The sequence below is a fragment of the Lissotriton helveticus genome, chromosome 5_1 (assembly GCF_964261635.1).
Source record: "Lissotriton helveticus chromosome 5_1, aLisHel1.1, whole genome shotgun sequence".
In the NCBI taxonomy this organism is placed as follows: Eukaryota; Metazoa; Chordata; class Amphibia; order Caudata; family Salamandridae; genus Lissotriton; species Lissotriton helveticus.
The window spans coordinates 1,265,524,059-1,265,547,185 of record NC_136065.1 but is presented as its reverse complement, the minus strand read 5'-3'; the positions used below and the strand labels follow the sequence as shown (position 1 = coordinate 1,265,547,185).

Sequence of the window (23,127 nt, the reverse complement as noted above, 5' to 3'; positions counted from 1 at the left end):
TTTTTCAATGTATTAATCGTTCAATTCTTAAAAGGATTTATTGAAACTAGGATTTGATAACAGGTCCATTATTTTCTTATGCAGAAAAACATCAGATTTTGAAGCAAACAGAGTTTTCTTCATTTTAGGGATTGACCACATTTGAGGTCCGGCTGTTTGGTATCATCAAACTTCTTTTCTACAATTTTGAAAACTGGTTCACCAGATACAACTATGTACCTCTCTCAACAACCCCCAAACCCATTTTCAAAAATACACTCGCCACTATACCAGTCAACCACCTTACTTTGATTCAAAAGTAATTTTTATTTTATTTCTTCCACTCGTCACTAGCAGCCGCCCATCTTGTTCAACTTATGATCAGGTGCAATGATTCAAATGCATCACCTGATCAGCAAGACATTTGCTGACTGATTAGTGATTCCCTGCTGTTTGGAGAAGTGCCATCCACACTTAAAGAGATTAACTTGTCAAATAGTACTGTCTTTCATGGTCTGGCAGTACCCAGGAGCAATACCTCTGGCTGGAATGTGTCTTGTTCTTTCCTCCCGCTCTCTCTCTCCTTCTTTTCCTGTACAATTGATACATTTCTATTCATACATTAACGGATGAAGTATTTTTTTAAGAGCTAATACTTTGTTTCTAACGTTCATATACAAGTAAGGGATGTCTACCATTTCAGACCCATATATGGGTCTACCCAGCAGCCTTTATTCAGGAAGCGCCTGAGTAAATTCAATGCAAACTCTTTCACAGAACACATTATCTCACAATAGTTCCTCCAGCTGCATACAGCCACATAGGGGAATGCCAGAACGCTTGTTGTGCCAGTGCAGTCCTGCTCGTTTGCAATCTATGTGGTTTAGCACAGAACCCATTCTACCCAGAATTCAGATACGATAATACTATTCTCTTTTATCTATTCAGTGAAGACCATAATGGGAATGTGATGAGGTAATGAATTATCTCTAGCTTGTTGCTAAATGATTTAAACTAGACGTAATGCAGATTCACAATCTACATTTGGAATACTTACCACTTAGCAAATTACTTCATGCCGGCTTACATCAGTCTTGGTATCTGAATCCATGCCATAACTTGTAGCCTTACCTACAGTGCTCATCTTCAAATGTCACAGAAGTCTACTCTGCACTCAAGCCTTTTACTGAGGCCATGGTGCTCCCTTAGATCTGTTCCTGAGGCTCAGCCGGGAACTTGCACACACGCACATTTCTTTTAAAATTTATGCTGAAATTCTGTATGTCTGCAATTAGTGTGATTTACGACTACTATTTGCATTTTTAAACTTGTGGCTTGTGTGTTTTGCTCTAGCCTCTGACGACTTTGGGCATTGTCTCCACAGCGCATGTTGAACTAAGATCTCACAGCGTGTGTGAGTAACTGTTTACCTTACCTGACTCCACGCTGGATCTTGGACGCTGCTTCTAGCGCGGCCGCCATATTGGGGGAAGTAGGTTGGCACGCTAGTGTTTAGCGTCAAGTGACCTTAAAGGTCGAACTTTTCACCGCCGTCTCAGATCTGTTCCTGAGGCTCAGCCGGGAACTTGCACACACGCACATTTCTTTTAAAATTTATGCTGAAATTCTGTATGTCAGCAATTAGTGTGATTTACGACTACTATTTGCATTTTTAAACTTATGGCTTGTGTGCTTTGCTCTAGCCTCTGCCGACTTTGGGCATTGTCTCCACAGCGCGTGTTGAACTAAGATCTCACAGCGTGTGTGATTAACTGTTTACCTTACCTGACTCCACGCTGGATCTTGGACGCTGCTTCTAGCGCGGCCGCCATATTGGGGGAAGTAGGTTGGCACGCTAGTGTTTAGCGTCAGGTGACCTTAAAGGTCGAACTTTTCACCGCCGTCTCAGATCTGTTCCTGAGGCTCAGCCGGGAACTTGCACACACGCACATTTCTTTTAAAATTTATGCTGAAATTCTGTATGTCTGCAATTAGTGTGATTTACGACTACTATTTGCATTTTTAAACTTGTGGCTTGTGTGTTTTGCTCTAGCCTCTGCCGACTTTGGGCATTGTCTCCACAGCGCGTGTTGAACTAAGATCTCACAGCGTGTGTGAGTAACTGTTTACCTTACCTGACTCCACGCTGGATCTTGGGCGCTGCTTCTAGCGCGGCCGCCATATTGGGGGAAGTAGGTTGGCACGCTAGTGTTTAGCGTCAGGTGACCTGCCTACGCCCCTACAAGATCAGTATGCCTCTGAGGACGTGCAGCGGACGAGTGCAGCGGGCGCGCCTTATGCTCGCCGGAGGTGCACCTGAGGTAAGCCCGTCTGCGCCCGTCCACGTCCCGGAGGCGCCCGGCCCTGCAGTGGACCTGGTTCATCTAGGCTGTACTGCTGAGAGGGTAATTAACTACGACCGTGCCACCCTAATTAGGCTGGGCAATATCACCAGCTCGGGGTGTGCTAAACATCTATGTGACCCTGCTAATGTCAGCCATATCTGTGAGGTTTGCGCATGGTCGTCTACTACTTCGTCTTCGATACAAGACATTTCCGGCTTAAATAATACTGCTGGGGAGACCTCTGCGAAGGCCCACTTGCACCCATGCATGCTTTTAAATACTCGATCACTCGGCAAGCACGCCCTTGATCTCTTCAACTTACTCTCAGAACGGAAGCCGTCATGTCTCTTTCTTACGGAGACCTGGCTATGTGACTCCTCCAGTCCCGACATTTCCACTGCCCTCCCCCTAACTACTATATTGTGAGGAAAGACCGAGAGTTAGGAAGAGGAGGAGGAGTGGTGATAGTGGTAGACAAGCGATACACCTGCTCAGTGCTTGAAATTGACACTATTCCTGGGGTTGAATCACTTGGCTTCTGCCTATCCTTTTCCCCGCATCACTCTTGTGCCGGTTTATTGGTCTATCGACCACCTGGCAACCTGGGCCCTTTCTGTGACAAACTCCATCAGGCCTTATCCCCTCTTGCAATGAATTATAAGCATCTTCTTCTTCTTGGAGATTTCAACATCCATATGGACGAACCTGAATCTGTCGACTCTGTCAAATTAAATGATGTTACTAGCACGTTTGATCTCCTACCTTATTTTTCTGTAGCAACCCATAATAAAGGTCATTTGTTAGACCAAGTCTTTTCTTCCATGCCTATTCACTCTTATCCACCACTTCCTGTGGTTTGCTCAGACCATTGCCTGTTAAACTTTGATATCGTGGGTCTTTCTAAATCCGCCTGTATTGAAAATGGCACTCAACCTACGGTTTTCCGTCCTTTCCACCGTGCTACCACCGATATGCTGGAGCAGTCCTTGGCATTCCATCCTTGTCAATTGACCGGCAAGCTTGAGCAGGATCTCTCTAGCTTTCAGTCCTGGCTCGCTCAACGTTTTGAGGATTTAGCGCCGATTCCTGCCAGATCTAAAACATCTCAACGTACTTGAGCACCTTGGTTTACCACCGAAAGCTGCAAGAAAGCCGAACGATTGTGGCGGAAAAATTATGATGCCCTCCTGAAAATAAGGTTTAAAAATCTTACTAAGACCTATCATAAAGCAATCACAATGGCGAAGAAAGTTTTCTTCGCCAAAAGAATTGACTCAGCTTGCAACATCAGTAAGGAAATATTTAAAATCGTCAGGGAATTCACTTCCCCCTTGCTTCAAACCCTAAATTCTCTCCCTCCGAATCCTGGGTCAAGCAGCTGGCCAGCTTGTTCTTCAATAAAATTCTTAACATCCAGGCATCTTTTCCGCCCATTGCCTCTGCCATAGATCTTGGCTCCCTTTCATCTACTAAGAACACTTCACAGGACACCCATATTCTTTCAGATTTTCCACCCCTGTCGTTGGAGGCTTCGCTTGATTTGTTACAAAAACTGAAATCCGGCTCTCCTTCCAACCCTTGTCCCGCTAAAATCCTTTCCAAAATGTCCCATGTTCTCAATCCTTTGATCAACCCTCTTCTTAATGCCTCCTTCACCTCTGGCGAGGTCCCGAAGGCCTGGAAAAAGGCTCATGTCATCCCTCTTATAAAAAAATCTAATCTGAACCCCCTAGAACACTCTAACTATAGGCCAATATCTCTGCTTCCTGCCCTTGCCAAACTCGCAGAAAAACATGTACATTCCACCTTGTCAAAATTTTTAGAAGCTCATGACATTCTGCATCAGACACAGTCTGGTTTTCGCGCTAACCTCAGTACAGAAACTGCACTGTTGGAGGTAACCGAGTCTATAAAGGAAGTGACAGATCGCGGAAGGAAGGCAATGCTGGTATTACTCGATCTCTCAGCGGCCTTCGACACCGTCCCTCACAACCGGCTCCTTTTTAGACTCCATGAGATCGGAATCAGAGGGACGGTGTTCAATTGGCTTAAGTCCTTCCTCACCGAACGCCAACAAATGATCTGGTCACCACCTTTTTCAGCAATAGTTCCATCACTTGATGTGGGAGTGCCACAGGGATCAGTTCTAAGTCCCACCTTATTTAACGTTTACCTCTCCCCTGTGGCTGAACTAGTGGAGACCTATGGCGCGCGTATTGTGTCCTACGCTGACGATACGCAGCTGCTCTTCACCTGCGATAAGAACTCCGATTTTGCAGGTGATTCCATCAAAAGCTGCTTGGAGGCGGTCTTCTCCTGGTTTCAGCAGAACCAGCTCAAATGTAATTCAGACAGGTCTGAAATTTTATTTTTTGGCTGCCCTCCTGATACCCAATGGAAATCTTGGTGGCCGGCAGATATGTATCCTCCTTCTTCCCCTACTGCGGTCGCCAAGAATCTGGGTGTCAAATTTGATATTGGTCTTACCTTTAAACCCCAGATCCTTTCCCTAGTCGGCCAACGTTTTGGCCTGCTACGAACACTCAGGAAATTCCTCCCTCTATTGTCGCAGGTTCATAGGAGAATTACTGTACAAGCAATGATTGGATCCAGGCTCGACTACGCCAATGTGCTCTATTTAGGTCTCCCAGAGTACCTCCTAGCTCGCTTACAGACTGTACAGAACTCTGCCGCGAGGGCCATTTTTGGCCTGAGCCGCAGGGCCAATACCTCGACCCTCCTTGATTCACTGCACTGGCTTCCGGTGAGGAAGCGTATCATCTTCAAGACTCTGACCTTGACCTTTAAATCCTTGCATGGTACTGGTGCAGTCTACCTTAGGAAACATGTTCAGTTCTATCATCCTGCTAGATCTTTACGTTCAGCCACTCAAGCCTTAGCTGTCGTCCCAGCTGTGAAGCACGCACGCATTGGAGGTCGCTCTTACAGAGCTTGTGCACCGCAGCTTTGGAATAAGCTCCCCCTTTCACTGAGAAAAACTGACAATCTCCTGTCTTTCAGGAAAAGCCTTAAGACCTGGCTTTTCAGCCTTTAGTGTGCTTGGTTTCTGCTCGGACTTCCTCTACAGATCTGTACAGCGCCGGGACACTCTGCTCGAGTAGCCGTGCGCTATATAAATCACCTTCATAACATAACATAACATATAACCTTACCTGTAGTTATGACTCTCGATTCTGGCTTTGTTTTTAAAGCGGACTTGTCTTTGCTGCAATGCCCAGGGAAAAACCTAGGTGGGACATCTGGAACTGCTGTAAGTACAAACAAGCACTGATAAATGCATTATGTTTCACCAATGTGATCAATAATAAGCTGCTTTTTGTTGTAAGTTGTTGCTGGCAGAGTAGTTGTACAATATTAGTTTCAGAAAGTCTGTTAAAATGTAATGGCTTGTGTAGGTACCAAAAGGCAATATATTGTGCTGTTACTAGAGGTATAGTGTGGGTAATAGCAACATTTTGAAAAATGAAAGAAGAAAATAATAGCATTAATTGATGTAATAGCAATATTATGTGTTTTGGGGAGTTCTGACAACTTTTGGGCCCGGTGCGACTGCACCTGCTGCGCCATTCAAATCATGCCTCTAGTGCTTGCAAGATAACTGCATTTGTGACTGCCTGTTTAGTAGTAAAATATTGCAATATTTCGTGCTTAGAGAGTTTCCTAGAGCTTTTGGCCCCAGTGTCACTGCACCATTAAAATCATGACCCTAGTACCTGCAAGGTAACTGCACTTGTGACTGCTTATTTAGTAGTTAAATGTAGCAATATTTGGTGTTTAGAGGAGTTCTGACAACTGTTGGCCCCAGTGCCACTGCACCTGCAGAACCACTGGACTCATGAACCTAGTGTCTGCTAGATAATGCAAAACCACTGCACTCATGAAGCTAGTGCCTGCTAGATAACTGCAGTTGTAACTGCCTGTTTAATAGCAAAAGTTAGCAATATTCTTAGTTTAGTAGGTCCCTGGAGCTATTGGCCCCGGTGCCACTGCACTTCCTGGCCCATTCAAATCAAGCACTTTTTAACTGCAAGATAAACGCCCTTGTGTTTGTCTTGTGTAGTAGTAACATTTAGCAATAATCTATGTTTAGTGCAGTCCCTAAAGCTTTGGGCCCCATAGCCACTGCACCTGCCGCACCTTTCAAATCAAGTCCCTTTTAACTGCAAGGTAACTGCAATTGTGACTGCCTATTTAGGAGTAAAATACAGCAATGTTGTGTGTAGAGGGGTTCTGACAACTTTTGGGCCTGTGATACTGCACCTACTGCACATTCAAATAATGACCCTGTTGCCTGCATTATCACTGCACTTGTGACTGCCTGTTTAGTAGTAAAATATAGCGACATTTGGTGTTTTGTGGAGTTATGACAACTTTTGTCCCCGGTGCCTCTACACCTGCTGCACCATTTAAATCCAGCCCCTTTCACCTGCAAGGTAACTACAATTGTGACTACCTGTTCAGTAGTCAAATATAGCGAAATTATGTGTTTCGAGGAGTTCTGACAACTTTTGGGCCTGGTGCTACTGCACATGATGCACCATTCAAATCATGACCCTAGTGTTGACAACGTTTTGCCCGGTGCCACTGCATCATTCAAACCATAATCCTATTACCTGAAAGATGACTGCACTTGTGACTGCCTGTTTAGTTGTAAAATATAGCACTAGTCGGTGTTTAGTGGGGTGCCTTGAGATTTTGGTCTCGGTGCCACTGCGCACAATTGAAATCATGACCCTGTTTTCTGCAAGGTAACTGCACTAGTGACTGCCTGTTTAGTAGTTATATATAGCAATTTTAGGTTTTTGGTGGGGTGCTAAGAGCTTTTGGTCCAGGTGCCTCTGCACAAGCAGCACCACTGAAATCATGACTCTGTTGTCTGCAAGCTAACTGCCTTTGTGATTGTCAGTTTAGTTTTACATTTTATCAATAATCTGGGATTAGCTGGGTCCATAGAGCTTTTGGCCCCAGTGCCACTGCACCTGCTGCACCATTCAAATCAAGTCCCTTTTAACTGCATTGTAACTGCAATTGTGACTGACTGTTTAGTAGCCAAATATAGAAATATTATGCCTTTAGAGGAGTTCTGACAACTGTTGGGCCTGGTGCTACTGCACCTGCTGCACCATTCAAATCATGACCCTGTTGTCTGCAAGGTAACTGTACTTGTGACTGGCTGTTCAGCAGTACAATATAGCACATCTCTTGTATATTACCTTTATTTTTAACGAGCAATGTTTATTGCAAAGTTTAGAATTAGATCATAATGACCAAATAGTTAAAAAATCTATCTGATAAATCATACAAAGTGCAAAGAAAGGTACTGAGACATGAATAGAAAATGCAACAGATGTTCTAAGGCTAAAGTATCTTTACACAATGAAGTAATAATAAGCAAGCATTCCAGCACACTGTTAGAAGCTGTCTGCCTTTTCTGTGGAAAGAGATCTTATCATGACAGTGAATAGCATTTTGAACAGTGTGAACAGCTTTAGCAGCAGTATCGTAAATGTGTGCAGCCAGAGGAAGTTACCAAAAACAGTTCCACACAAAAGCGAATGACCACAGTAATGCAGCTATGGGAACTGATCAGAACCCCTTTCAAGATATAATAAATACAAGAGATTTCACAAGCACAGCGCATGCAGGTCTGCCTTTAAGTTTCACATAACGTATTATATAATATACATGTTTGAATCAATTGTATGAGCTTGCCTCTATTGATAACCTTGATTTGTGGGTGCAGCAAAGATCATTAATCTGGTATAAAGTCTTCACCTTCTATGCCACAGATTCATATCTGGTCCTATTCCAAGCCAAATAACAGTATGAAGGTCTGATGGTCAGAATGTAAGACGTTTCTAATAAACTAGTGCTCGACTGTAGGTTTGAAGCTCTCAGAATATTGCCAAGAAATGGGCACGGCTGGTGCAAATAAACAGAGAGCAATATGGGACTTGGATATAACTTGAAAAAAAAGCTTGTGAACTAGCTTTCATTCAGCCATTTCACTAGGCCCAGAGGAAATCTTAATTATGAAAGTGTAATTCGCCTAATTTCTGGCATTTTGCGTTACGCTTTTAAAGTGAAATTCCACATTATGTAATTGTGCCAAATGGGGTAATTTGTTTAGGTAACAACACAAACGAATAAAAAACAAGCACCTCTTGTTTGTAGTACTTGTGCTTAAGTGTGCTATTTTTTTTATCATGAAATCGTCATTAAGTCAAAAATGTACACAAGAAAATATAGCTTGAAATGACAGATTGGTATTTTGCATAATTTTGTGCAAATATTCCGAGTTTTACACACAATTACTCATAAGGAAAGAATGCGAATTTCGCAAACCCCTAAATTTTACCGATGACTGCCTGTACATCAGCAAAAACAACAGGTGATGGACAGAATGCAGAACAATGTCATACATTCACCCCAGTACAGAGATCTGGGCCTATATCCATCGTTTAAACCCAGCTATATGCAAATCAGCCTTGACCCTGTGCCCCATGGGAACAGTCCAACCCGAACTGCCAAGCCAGGTCCTCCCTGGACTGGAAACAAGCATCCAAGGACCGGTTTTGGGCTTTCAGCCCTCATCAGCCTGGATAGCTTGATTCCAGTGGCATGGAGAGCACGGGACTCACGTCTGAGCATACCCGTCCCACTCGGGGTGACAAAAGCAAAAACAACAGGTGATGGACAGAATGCAGAACAATGTCATACATTCACCCCAGTACAGAGATCTGGGCCTAAATCCATCGTTTTTTTGCTCACCATGCCTTTCCAGTTTAAACCCAGCTATATGCAAATTAGCCTTGACCCTGTGCCCCATGGGAACAGTCCAGCCCGAACTGCCAAGCCAGGTCCTCCCTGGACTGGAAGCAAGCATCCAAGGACCGGTTTCGGGCTTTCAGTCCTCATCAGCCTGGATAGCTTGATTCCAGTGGCATGGAGAGCACGGGACTCACGTCTGAGCATACCCGTCCCACTCGGGGTGACAAAAGCAAAAACAACAGGTGATGGACAGAATGCAGAACAATGTCATACATTCACCCCAGTACAGAGATCTGGGCCTAAATACATCGTTTTTTTGCTCACCATGCCTTTCCAGTTTAAACCCAGCTATATGCAAATCAGCCTTGACCCTGTGCCCCATGGGAACAGTCCAGCCCAAACTGCCAAGCCAGGTCCTCCCTGGACTGGAAACAAGCATCCAAGGACCGGTTTCGGGCTTTCAGCCCTCATCAGCCTGGATAGCTTGATTCCAGTGGCATGGAGAGCACGGGACTCACGTCTGAGCATACCCGTCCCACTAGGGGTGACAAAAGCAAAAACAACAGGTGATGGACAGAATGCAGAACAATGTCATACATTCACCCCAGTACAGAGATCTGGGCCTAAATCCATCGTTTTTTTGATCACCATGCCTTTCCAGTTTAAACCCAGCTATATGCAAATCAGCCTTGACCCTGTGCCCCATGGGAACAGTCCAGCCCTAACTGCCAAGCCAGGTCCTCCCTGGACTGGAAACAAGCATCCAAGGACCGGTTTCGGGCTTTCAGCCCTCATCAGCCTGGATAGCTTGATTCCAGTGGCATGGAGAGCACGGGACTCACGTCTGATCATACCCGTCCCACTCGGGATGACAAAAGCAAAAACAACAGGTGATGGACAGAATGCAGAACAATGTCATACATTCACCCCAGTACAGAGATCTGGGCCTAAATCCATCGTTTTTTTGCTCATCATGTACATAAGCTACATGTGCTCTAGTAAATGGGGAACATATCAAGGAATTCTTTATTTGGCACTGAGCTCTAAGTTGGGTGGAGCCAATGTTTGATTGAGCTTTAAGCACTCTGTCACTGTCTAATGGGCCACCATGAAAAGACGTGTGTGGGTTGGCTTTATTGGTCATATCACAACCTATGGGACCAAAAATCAAAATAATAACCCTCTTTCCAGGAAGGCTAATCTGGCAGTGCCAAACTGGCCTCAAACCAGTCCACCGCTGTGTGAAGCGAGCAGGATATTCCTCCTGCCCAGATCCACTTGATACCTCCCTAATTTATTGACTTGTGGGGGCAGGTATTGCAACAGCCTCTTTGGCTGAATCTCTGCCACAGTCCTTGGGTCAGTTCACCTTCAGAGGGAAATCCCCACAACTCCCACAGGTCCAGAAAGAACAGGCAGGAGTGCCTGTCACCAAAGGGGAACACAAACAGTAGGCTCAAACCAATAACTGGGTGAACGTCTTAGTGGAACACAATTGGACAGAACGATGCCTTGGATTCAACATTTTCTTGGGGTGAGAGAAATACCTGTGAATACCTAATCACACTGTTCCAAGTGTAGGAGCATAGTGGTAAACTGGAACTCCTGAGGCTGGGAAAAGTGGGAAAAGCACACAAACCATGGCAGCCAAAAGCTGTGCAATTGAGATGGCTCCCACCTCATACCACCATGTTGATGTCCCCAACCACCAAACCATAGTGGCGCTGCCACATAAATCAAGAGGAATGTCCATCACAGCCAGTGGTTGGGAGAGTGGGACTTTTGCCAGCAGTGATGTCTATGTCTAAATCCCAATCAGGGCATTTACGAACTATAGACATATAGACTTGCACTTATCATCATCCCTTGCCTCAACAACATTGGACATACATTGGATGTAGTCTATCAACAGAACATCTAAGGGTGCAACCTGGAGGTACAATATTAATCTTAGGCAGATGATTCCATGATCCCTTCCATTTGGCTACCACAGTCTACATCCTTAGCCTAGGAAGCAAAGGCCTTCCAAATCTAATCTCATTCCATTCCTTTGCAATGTTATCCAGAAAACCGCCGACAATGAATTAAATAGTTTAATGTGTGCACCTTTATTTATTCCCCAAATATCACCAAAGCATTAAACATGACAGCAACTGTAGATGCAAACATTTCAGGTGCAACTGGTTTGGCCTTACAAAGTCTGCAACTTGTATGCATTGAGCATAGTTTTTTAATGATTTGTTGTGGCAAAAGTCCTTAATGTAATTGATATGGATGCAACATGTGTTTGGTGGTGTAGTTGGTCAGGCGTAAATTGTGCTCCAGGACTATGCACATGGTGGTATTTCCTCCACGATAACTCCATGCTGCTGCTGTGTGCTTAGTGCTGCAGCTCATGTGCAAGTTGTGCTATGCACTTGGTGTTCTGGTCTTCGTTGAGAACCCATACTGTTGTTATGTACTTGGCCAGGTGCAGATTATGGTGGTGCTGGAAGTCAGGAATAGATTGTGTCCTATCAGTGCTCACTTGGGGTTACTATGTCCATTGTTCCCTGTACCAACAGTTATGTGATGAAAGGTATGAGTGACTGGAAATTACTTGCAGCTGGATTCCAGTCCATTCGTCTTTGCCCATTAATCCACTCTAGTCAGAGACGAGCTATATGGAAATCAGCCCTGGTCCTGCTACAATAGGAACAGTCAAATCGGAACTGCCAGACCAGGTCCACTCAAGATGGAATACGATTTTGGCTTACTAGAGATGCAGTTAACTACTTATGGCACTTCCCGTTACCTATTAAAGTAAGTTTGAAGTAGTCGCATTTTACGAAAGATATTTTTTGTGAATGGACCATTGGCAGCGGAGATGAATAGGGGGATGTTGGAAAGACCTGCAGGTCTGGAGTATGATGATAAAGGAGAGTGGTCAGTCATAACCGAAGATTGACCAGAGACTTTACAGATTGTACAGATCACAGGGAAGAAAAGGGTATTAGGGAATTAACCAGGACATGGCAGTGTTTGGAAGCTTACTCCTGTCACAACAGAGTGGCCTTTTCACACTATTGCTGTCTGTGGTCGAATGCCATGCGATGGACTTCATGGAAGCCAGACATGCAGTGTCTTAAGGTCATTTTGGCAGGTCAGATTTCAGAAAATGTAACTCTAGGTATTTATTTCAGCTTGTAATCTTGTTGTACTTTCAGGTAACCACTACTTACGAACCTGTAGGAATACGGACAGCTCCTGTCATCCCAGATCCCTGATTTTCTATGGAAGAGGTTTCTTCACTCGTACTGTTGAACGGGACACTTTGTGCAAGAGCTTCCTTTTCTGCCAAAATTAAGGAAGAAGGTAACAATTTAACGCAATTAGGTAAAGTACATTAAAATCACCTACTGTAAAGTCTACTCAACATAAAAAGCCCCAAAAATCCAGCTTCTGGCAGGAAATGGCGGAAGAGAAACATGAGCTTAAATGTACCCATCTTCATTCCTTTCGATGTAACAACTAAGGGCCAAGTTTGATATACCGGACAACACACATGGATCACTCAAGGCGACGAATCAGAAATTAAGTAATGTTTACAGTGTGTAAATTACAGTACCTGAGGTGAGCACTGGGCTACGTTCTCGGACACCTCTAGCATTCGGATGCAAAGTATTATCCTCTGACTCGGAGCAGACCGATGGATATCCTGCTGGAAACAAAATTAATAAATAATAGGCGGTATCTGTAATGAAAACCAGAATAAGTTCAGAATATGTTTATTATGACTACAAAAGAGAAGGATGCTTACCGCCTTTACTGATTTGATAAATAAAAGCTTTCTTTCCATAGGAAATATTCGTCCAAGAAATGTGGATTCTAGTGGCAGAGCGACCAGCCAGTGCTTGACTTGTAAAAGTATAAGTGCTGAGCCTAAAGTTTTTTTCAGACGCTCCGGGTTGCAGCTGCCAAGTGTCAGGTTTGCCAAATGCCCATGCTGCCTCGCTTTGATTCCACCTTATACCTCTTTCATCAACCACCGGAAACTGCCTGACCATTTACCTTACTCTAGAAGGTTCTTTTTCTTCCCTGATTTCTCACTTTGTCACTGTTTTTTGTACCTCCTCAGATTTTACGGTAGCTACGGTGGGCTAAGAATTGAGAGTTGAATTGTGACTGCAGAACTTACAACCTGATATAAGTTAGAGGGAACTTAGGATATTAGGGAAAGGAATGTCATTATCATGATCAACAGTATTTGGAAGAAAAAAGATCTGTGTGTTTAAATGAATGGCAGAATGATCAACAGTTCCCATATATAGATAAATTACCCAATCGTTGGCTTAGAAAATAATTACTAAAGGTACGAATCGGAATTAATCCGGGTTATGCTAACGAAGGGATAAAAACGGCTATGATAGACCCTGAAGGAAAGTGTATCTGCAACCTAGGTCAAAATGAGATATTTTGCACATTCTATTTGACGGTCTAAAAGTTTTCAATGCACGAAAATTGTTTTTCCGTCCAATCTTTTAAAAATATGGTGTCAGAAACCGTGCACAGGAAGCACCCCTGTTGACAGAAAGGCACTTTATGGATGCAAAGTGTTCAAATGGGAGGTTTATGCTTGAGGTTAAAAAAGCTTTTAAGAATGTATAGAATTTGAGTTTTTATCCTCAAAGTCTATTAAAAAATGTAGACGGCTCAGAAAAATTGTTTTACTAATGAAATTAGAATTTATGTTGTTTTTATACAGATTATATTTTGAGATGGTTTTTATGGAAGGTTGATATGTTTGTATATGTTTAAAGACCAATGCTCTAAATAAACAGTCTTTGAGACTGACTGACTGACACTGTTTTTCATCATTCTTTTTCTCCTTCTTAACGCCCTATTGCCTTGCCCTCTCTCTTTTTCTGGGTCAAATGCTGATGATGATAAAATGCGGTGCCCACCTGCAACCCCTCGGCTCAATTTAAGCACTGCAAAAGGCTTATAAATTCTACAGGAGAGAACAGTCTGGTTATGAAAACTTGGGGCAGGGTGCCATCCAAATCAAACAGTAACTAAACAGAAAGGTAATCAGAAGCCAAAAATGGTAACAAGAGGAGCTGCAGAGAACCATCTCTTGGATTGGTCACTTTAGAAAGGAAGGGCGGCGGGGGATGGCGGAGGCAGCGAGACAAAATGACCGCTCCTTAGAGCTGCTTCGTGACACCGAGGAACGGATACTCCTGAAGGGACCTTTTACGAGCGGCAGTGCGGCGGCTCATGAGCAAGTACGTCGGAAGCACTTGGGAATGCAGAGGCAAGTTTTTAGACCTGTAAATGGTCTACTTAAGCGTAGCTTACTTCTTTCCCTCTGACTCCGGGGCATCCCGCATTATGGCCGTCATTTTGTGAGCTTTGCTCTCACATTTTCTTCAAACTGCAACGCATCTGAAATGCTCTTTTGGTCGGTGGTTCTAGGCCGTTAGAGCTATTTTCACCACAGAAATGCCTACTTTCCTCAAAATTTACAATTTATAACAGAAAAATTCTTCTTTTTTTGCTGAATGTGTGTGATGGATACCATTCATGCAGAAAAAATATAGTTATTATCCTCACTTTGAATGAACAGCACAACTTCTAGTTCTAAAGCAGTGTTTGTGGATGGAGCCCCCTGGAATCTTGAGAGGCGCTTTCCTCATTTTGGTTGCCATTTTGTGAGCCTTGCGTTTGTTTTTGTCTCAGGAAACCGCGCATATTTTTGTCATTTTGTGGAATATGCCCCACTTCCATAACACTGAAGTAAAAAAAGTATATGCGCTTTGGGAAATACTTTTTTACTCCTGTGTAAACAAACTGCTTCTCTTCGGCGTTATCTCTCAGAATATTCCTTCTCTGGAATAATAATTCAGAAATTCATCAGTCTGCTTTAAACATGGATTCCATGCATTCAAACAAGCCTCAAGGTTCTTCAGGCTCTAATACGAACGGTTGCAAAGACTCTGTCTGCAATACCAACAAACAAGTCAAAAAAGATCAGTCCTCTCCAACTAAATCACCTCCTCCTCTGACCTTAGAGGACATTAAGGATGAACTGAGAAATATTAGACTTTTCATGACGGATACCACTTAGATGCTTCAATGAATTGAAGAGAAATGGTCTGGACTCTAGACTTACTGATGTAAAACAAAAGATCAGTGATGCACAAGATGTAGTTGCTAAAGTGGACATGTTATCTAGAGAGGTTGCTCAACTAAAGAAAACAACAGAAGATTTGAAAAATAGGAACAGATGCAACAACCTAAGAGTTTATGGAATCCCAGAAGGATCTCTTTCTTGAAGACACATATTCCACAGATTGTTGGTTTGCCGAAATCTACAGATCTAAATATTCAGGGGGCTCACAGGATTTGCCCCCTCAATGCAGGAGCCTCAAACAGACCTTGTGGAATTATTGCCTACTTTATTTTATAGTCTGATTTAATGGTGATTCTTAATGCTGCTAAACAGCGTAAATAGAAGCTCTGGTCTGGTTCAAAATATTTCTTCCGTTTCTAAGCCCACTGTCAACCGCCAAAAAGAGTTTCTAGACCTCAGACCCACGCTGCGTTCCATGAATGCCCGATATTCATCCCTGCTTTCTCAAAGTAACATACAAAGACAGAACTTTCACTTTTGAGGATCCTGCAGAGCTCAATAAATGTATTCACGTGCACAAAGGAGAAGATATGGAACAGAGTAAAACCTATTTGTTCTCTCACATGTTCATTCTCTTTGATCCCATAGGTCCCTAACTCTTTCTTGTTCAACGTTGATGTCCTTATTGGCATTGTCCATCAGTGTTGTTGTCCATGCTTCACCCTGTTGCGTTGTCTCCCTAAATGTTCGGTAAGTTCCCTTCCATTGTGTTGATTATGTTTTCTTTTCAATAATATAGTTCTCTGATTATTTGTTGACATTACATCTGCTTTTTCTCGGTATCCCTCTTTAGAGCGGCTTCTGTCCTCTCGCCCCCCCCTACATCAATGTTCTTTTTCATTTGTGACTGTTATGGATAAAGTCTTTTGGCTTTTTGTCATCTTCTCTACAGATATGCTTCAAGGGAGACTGTGTTCTCCTTTTTTCCTCCTGCCCATTTCTCACATCCTATCCTTTTTCTCCTCCTCTTTCCTATCCTCCTTGTTCTAAAATATAATACAGCTTCTATTTCTACTTACAAATTTGTTCTTGTGGTTCTTTATTATTCTTCACTTTGCATGTATGGTCCTGTGCATTATGTTGACTTTTTTTCTCTACTTTTAAAACTCTAATTTCTTATTTTCTCAAATTCTCTGTCTATTTTTGTTTTTGTATTTGTCAGTATGCTTTTCCCTCTATGCTTGTACCACTATCCATCATTCTGATCTTTGTTGACCAATAATTTTACTTTTTTTAAGTTTCATGCATATTTTTGTATAACTTTTTATGTATTTCTTTGATGAGTGGTCTACGCATTATCTCATGGAATGTCAAGGGTATTCACCCTGTTAAAAAACGTGGGTTATCCAAAAAAAGGGGTTAATATCCTGAGCAATAAATGTCCAAAGTATTGAGAACAGTCCATAATTGTAGTTTTCACAGAATTCTTCGTCTTTTATTTTCATTTGATACAGTTTAACAAAGATGTGGATTCTAGCCAACTTCTTCAGGGCAAACTGAAGTAAAGCTTGTCACGTACGAAGTATAAGAAATGAAGGTGCAATATCCATATGAGTTACTCCAATTATGTTTGGAAAGTGCAATAGAAAGCGCAATTGTATATCAAGAAAGCGAGAAAGCTCCACTACCAAGGCGATAAACTTTCAATTTTAAATCACAGGTCATAGAACGATATCTGAATGAATGTCAGTCATCATGGAGAGTGCTCGGCGGGAAAGACTGTGACACCTTAAGGAGCAACATTCACTCTCCTTACGTAAACTATGGGTTGGAAATGCTTTTCGTTCTCGAGCAGTTAATAACAAGAATGATGTAGTAATCTTGTTTCACAAATCATTAAATGTTATTTTGCTACATGAGGTTAAAGATAACAATGGTAGATGGTTTTTACTGAATATTAAAGTAAACAATACTCAATTTTCCATAGTAAAGTCTATGGTCCTTATGGTATAAATGTAGTATTTTTGAATGATTTTTCCACTCTCTGTTCTTCTCATGCTTCAGACAATCTGATAGTGAGAGGTGAATGCAACCAGCTTATAGGGCTGTTCGATGCTTCGTGAATTTCTTATCCTGATGTCCTGGAGTTCTCCTTCTCCCCTGTTCATAGGTCTCATTCCCGAATAGACTACATATTTATCACTCATTCAGCTCTTCAATTCATGACACATGCGGAGATTGGCTCTATTCTTATCTCTGATCACGCCCCAGTCATTTTGGATCTGGATTATCCCACTACCACACCTACCTCAAGCAGATGGCGATTTAATAATGCCTTTTTGTTGGACACTCAATTCACTGAACAATTTTCATTGTTTTTACAAGGATTTCTCAGGAATAATCTTCCCTCAGACTCACAGTTTAATTTTATTTGGGATGCTTTTAAAACAACTGCCAGGGGATTTATATTAGATGTTGTTTCCCAGAGAAAAAAAGAAGGCATTTAAAGATGCAGCACTAATTTGAAAACAAATTAAGACTTTAGAACTTGAACGTCAACAAATCTGAGGTTTTGCCCTTTAAAAAACTTTGCCTCCCTGAAAAGTTTAAAGATATGGGGTTCAAATTGAATTCAAATAGTATTAAATGTTTAGGCATCTTATATCCAAATAACATTAAAGAAACTATTAAAATTAACCTTGCTGATATAATTTAAAAAACTCTCTGCAGTGACAGACAGGTGGTCCCCATTATGTTTGTCATGGTGGAGCAGATTAGCCACAATTAAAATGATGTTGCTTCTGATCATTTTTATCTGTCCATGCTCCCAATTACTCTTCCACTCTCTTTCTTTAAAACCCTCAATCGTTTCTTGATCAAATTCCTTTGGAATAATTGCGACACTAGAATTTCATTAATTTGACTTCAACAACCCAAAGACTTAGGAGGAGTATATTTTCCTAATCTTAGATGTTACCATTCTGCATTTAACCTGAAACAAGTATGAGATTTTCTTTCAGACAACCCACATACATAATTAACTGTAGGGGGCTTACTAGAACAGACAAAATATACACCACTCTCGTTCTTCTATCTCAGCCCCCTAAACGTTTTTTATCTCCTACCCTCACCCATTCTACTGCTGTTGCCACCTCTTTGTTTACTGTCCATTTCTCTCAAACAGATATTTTTGCACAGACTACTATTTGGTATAACAAACACCTAAAACTCAATAACAGAGCCCTACTTTGGAAAGAATGGACTGACAAAGGCATTATTACTTTTGAGCATTTGAGGATTGAGGGGTCTCCTATGGATTTTACTGAGATTCAGGAAAAATATGATATATCCCATCTACATGCTTCTCATTACCTTCACCTCAAAACATCTATTCCTCAACTCCTCTCCCAGAACTTTTCCTTGGTCCACATAACCAGGCATACACTCTCTCTTTGAACGTTTCCACGTTTCCCCGGTCTGGGAAAGACATGGCTTGGTAGTTCGGACTGGACTGTTCCCATGAGGCACAGGGTCAGAGCTGATTTGCATATAGCCAGTGTCTAACCCAGGGTGGTGTGGAGTGCAAAAAAACGATGGATTTAGGCCCAGATCCTTGTACTGGGGTGAATGTATGACATTGTTCTACATTCTGTCCATCAACTGTGTTTTTTGCAATTTTCACCCCGTGTGGGCTGGGTATGCTCAGACGTGAGTCCCAGGCTCTCCACACCACTGGAGTCAAGCTATCCAGGCTGATGAAGGCTGATAGCCAGAAACCGGTCCTTGGATGCTTGATTCCGGTCTGGGAAAGACATGGCTTGGTAGTTCGGACTGGACTGTTCCCATGAGGCACAGGGTCAGAGCTGATTTGCATATAGCCAGTGTCTAACCCAGGGTGGTGTGGAGTGCAAAAAAACGATGGATTTAGGCCCAGATCATTGTACTGGGGTGAATGTATGACATTGTTCTACATTCTGTCCATCAACTGTGTTTTTTGCAATTTTCACCCCGAGTGGGCTGGGTATGCTCAGACGTGAGTCCCAGGCTCTCCACACCACTGGAGTCAAGCTATCCAGGCTGATGAAGGCTGATAGCCAGAAACCGGTCCTTGGATGCTTGATTCCGGTCTGGGAAAGACATGGCTTGGTAGTTCGGACTGGACTGTTCCCATGAGGCACAGGGTCAGAGCTGATTTGCATATAGCCAGTGTCTAACCCAGGGTGGTGTGGAGTGCAAAAAAACGATGGATTTAGGCCCAGATCCTTGTACTGGGGTGAATGTATGACATTGTTCTACATTCTGTCCATCAACTGTGTTTTTTGCAATTTTCACCCCGAGTGGGCTGGGTATGCTCAGACGTGAGTCCCATGCTCTCCACACCACTGGAGTCAAGCTATCCAGGCTGATGAAGGCTGATAGCCAGAAACCGGTCCTTGGATGCTTGATTCCGGTCTGGGAAAGACATGGCTTGGTAGTTCGGACTGGACTGTTCCCATGAGGCACAGGGTCAGAGCTGATCTGCATATAGCCAGTGTCTAACCCAGGGTGGTGTGGAGTGCAAAAAAACGATGGATTTAGGCCCAGATCCTTGTACTGGGGTGAATGTATGACATTGTTCTACATTCTGTCCATCAACTGTGTTTTTTGCAATTTTCACCCCGAGTGGGCTGGGTATGCTCAGACGTGAGTCCCAGGCTCTCCACACCACTGGAGTCAAGCTATCCAGGCTGATGAAGGCTGATAGCCAGAAACCGGTCCTTGGATGCTTGATTCCGGTATGGGAAAGACATGGCTTGGTAGTTCGGACTGGACTGTTCCCATGAGGCACAGGGTCAGAGCTGATTTGCATATAGCCAGTGTCTAACCCAGGGTGGTGTGGAGTGCAAAAAAACGATGGATTTAGGCCCAGATCCTTGTACTGGGGTGAATGTATGACATTGTTCTACATTCTGTCCATCAACTGTGTTTTTTGCAATTTTCACCCCGAGTGGGCTGGGTATGCTCAGACGTGAGTCCCAGGCTCTCCACACCACTGGAGTCAAGCTATCCAGGCTGATGAAGGCTGATAGCCAGAAACCGGTCCTTGGATGCTTGATTCCGGTCTGGGAAAGACATGGCTTGGTAGTTCGGACTGGACTGTTCCCATGAGGCACAGGGTCAGAGCTGATTTGCATATAGCCAGTGTCTAACCCAGGGTGGTGTGGAGTGCAAAAAACGATGGATTTAGGCCCAGATCCTTGTACTGGGGTGAATGTATGACATTGTTCTACATTCTGTCCATCAACTGTGTTTTTTGCAATTTTCACCCCGAGTGGGCTGGGTATGCTCAGACGTGAGTCCCAGGCTCTCCACACCACTGGAGTCAAGCTATCCAGGCTGATGAAGGCTGATAGCCAGAAACCGGTCCTTGGATGCTTGATTCCGGTCTGGGAAAGACATGGCTTGGTAGTTCGGACTGGACTGTTCCCATGAGGCACAGGGTCAGAGCTGATTTGCATATAGCCAGTGTCTAACCCAGGGTGGTGTGGAGTGCAAAAAAACGATGGATTTAGGCCCAGATCCTTGTACTGGGGTGAATGTATGACATTGTTCTACATTCAGTCCATCAACTGTGTTTTTTGCAATTTTCACCCCGAGTGGGCTGGGTATGCTCAGACGTGAGTCCCAGGCTCTCCACACCACTGGAGTCAAGCTATTCAGGCTGATGAAGGCTGATAGCCAGAAACCGGTCCTTGGATGCTTAATTCCGGTCTGGGAAAGACATGGTTTGGTAGTTCGGACTGGACTGTTCCCATGAGGCACAGGGTCAGAGCTGATTTGCATATAGCCAGTGTCTAACCCAGGGTGGTGTGGAGTGCAAAAAAACGATGGATTTAGGCCCAGATCCTTGTACTGGGGTGAATGTATGACATTGTTCTACATTCTGTCCATCAACTGTGTTTTTTGCAATTTCCACTCAGTTTAAAGCATCTGTCATTTAAAAGATATTGTCTCATCCTACTGATTCGAGAACTAAATCTAGGATAGAAATTTTATGGGAAAAAGACTTTCTACAAGAACTCTCTTTTCAGACCTGGGGTTCCATTTGGGCAAAAATCCATACCTCCTCATAATCAGCGAGTACAACGCAGACATTGAATTATTTTTATAATAGGCTGTTCCTTACCCCTAAAGATCTCCATCAGTTCAAGTTAATGGATAATTCCAAATGCTGGTCTTGTCCTCATGAAAATAGTGATTTTTTACACATGTTCTTTCTTTGTTCTTGGTTAAGAGTTGTTGGTTGCTCATTTGGAAGAAATTGAATGAAATCTTATCCACAAATTTTTCGTTTTACATTTTACACAATATTTGGGTGGTTCCTCCCCTATATGGAGTGCCCAGGGGAATGTGTGTAAATTCATTGACTTGTTTATAGCTATTACCCTTTAGATTATTATCACAAATTGGAAAGATACTACTATAATCTCTTATACTGCCTGGTGGAATCTTTTATGTCATCATCACAGATTAGATCGCGCACATGCCACCTCTATACCTTTATTGGTTAAAAAGACTTACTATGGTCACCACTCTCGACATTCCTATCTAGGATAGTTGTTCACCCTATTTCTTAAGGAAATCAGTTACGTTCACCCTTAATGGTTATCATGTTTAGTAAGTTGTTATTGCTATTTTCGCTATGCTGTTCTGCTTATTATACGATTCTTATGTTCCCCTCTCACCTTCCCTCCCCTTCTGTCCCTTATTTTAAAATGCTAAATTGCACATGCTTAGGTATATTGTTCAAATTGGTTTTGATCATGCACTTATTATTATTGCTCAGACCGCTTTTTTTTCCCTTATTTATTCACTGTACTTAACTAGAAGTTATGGAAGTGTTTGAAAATTACACGTTTACTTTGTACTTATGTTTTACTTTGAATATTATCTCAATAAAGCATTCTAAACTTAAAAAGAAAGGAAGGGCGGTGGTGTTACAGATCACTGAAGGATTGTACTGAAGGCTGAAGTTAGGCTGCAAATAGACCAGAGCATCTGCTCCTGCATACATTGTCATTTGTTAATGTGGTTGGGGACCAGAGACTTCACCAAATAAGACAGACAAGCCACCGCCTCATTTATTCCTAGGCGGGAGTGCTGCAGCAGCTCTGTTGTTATCAGGCAGCTTGTTATGTATGGGGAAGAGGGCAGCAATATTTACCTTGTACAACAGAACTAGCTTCACAAGGGCTGGAGACGACTAAACAATGTGCAAGAGAAAGAGGTGTATGTACGTGTCATATGAGAAACATGACAAACTAGATGTACTTTGGTGGTCAAGAAATACTGAATGGTTATGGCTGCACAAAAAACTAATACAAATAAATAAATTCATTATATTCATAGGGCTAAGATATTCTTTGATGAACTTACAATATGGAAAAAGACAACACGTGCCCCATTCCCACACCCAATTATGCATTCACCTAACATTCTCTGACTACTGTCTTGCGTGAAGGCGTATAGTCCCTATATATCTTCACTTTTTCTTGTTACAGAGGCAAACTATAGAAATTACACATACATACATGGATTCTTCCTTCTCCTCTGGGTTTAACTCCTGGGGCACCATGCACTAGCTGCATATAATGTACTGCTGAGCACACACAGAGATAGATTCCTGGCGATCAACTTTAACTTACAGTCATGCTGTGAGGAGTTAATGCATCAGTGAGAATTAAGAAACTAAGTAAGGCTGTGCTAATATTGGGATGAGAGATGTACCCTGCTCACACAAACCAGACAACAAACTCTGGGTATTTCAGTGTATAAGTTTATATAAGTAGAGAACGCAGATTAGCATTACCCCATGATTGATGTAAATCTATCTATCTATCTATCTGTCTATCCATC

The 23,127-nt window shown here is 42.8% G+C and overlaps 1 protein-coding gene across 5 annotated transcripts in view; it reads right to left on the bottom strand.

Annotated features, from left to right (window-relative positions):
* The window catches only part of LOC144755282 (zinc finger protein 8-like), a 115,290-nt gene that overhangs the window by 17,585 nt on the left and 74,578 nt on the right, over window positions 1-23,127 (bottom strand). For 3 of the 5 annotated variants that reach the window (XM_078644055.1, XM_078644057.1, XM_078644059.1), the window contains 3 exons: window positions 12,724-12,816; window positions 12,342-12,449; window positions 5,498-5,593 (listed from right to left, as the gene is read on the bottom strand). In XM_078644055.1, coding sequence (XP_078500181.1) covers window positions 5,498-5,593; window positions 12,342-12,449; window positions 12,724-12,816 — 297 coding nt within the window. The remainder of the gene's footprint in view (window positions 1-5,497; window positions 5,594-12,341; window positions 12,450-12,723; window positions 12,817-23,127) is intronic. The other 2 variants (XM_078644056.1, XM_078644058.1) reach the window with 1 other exon arrangement.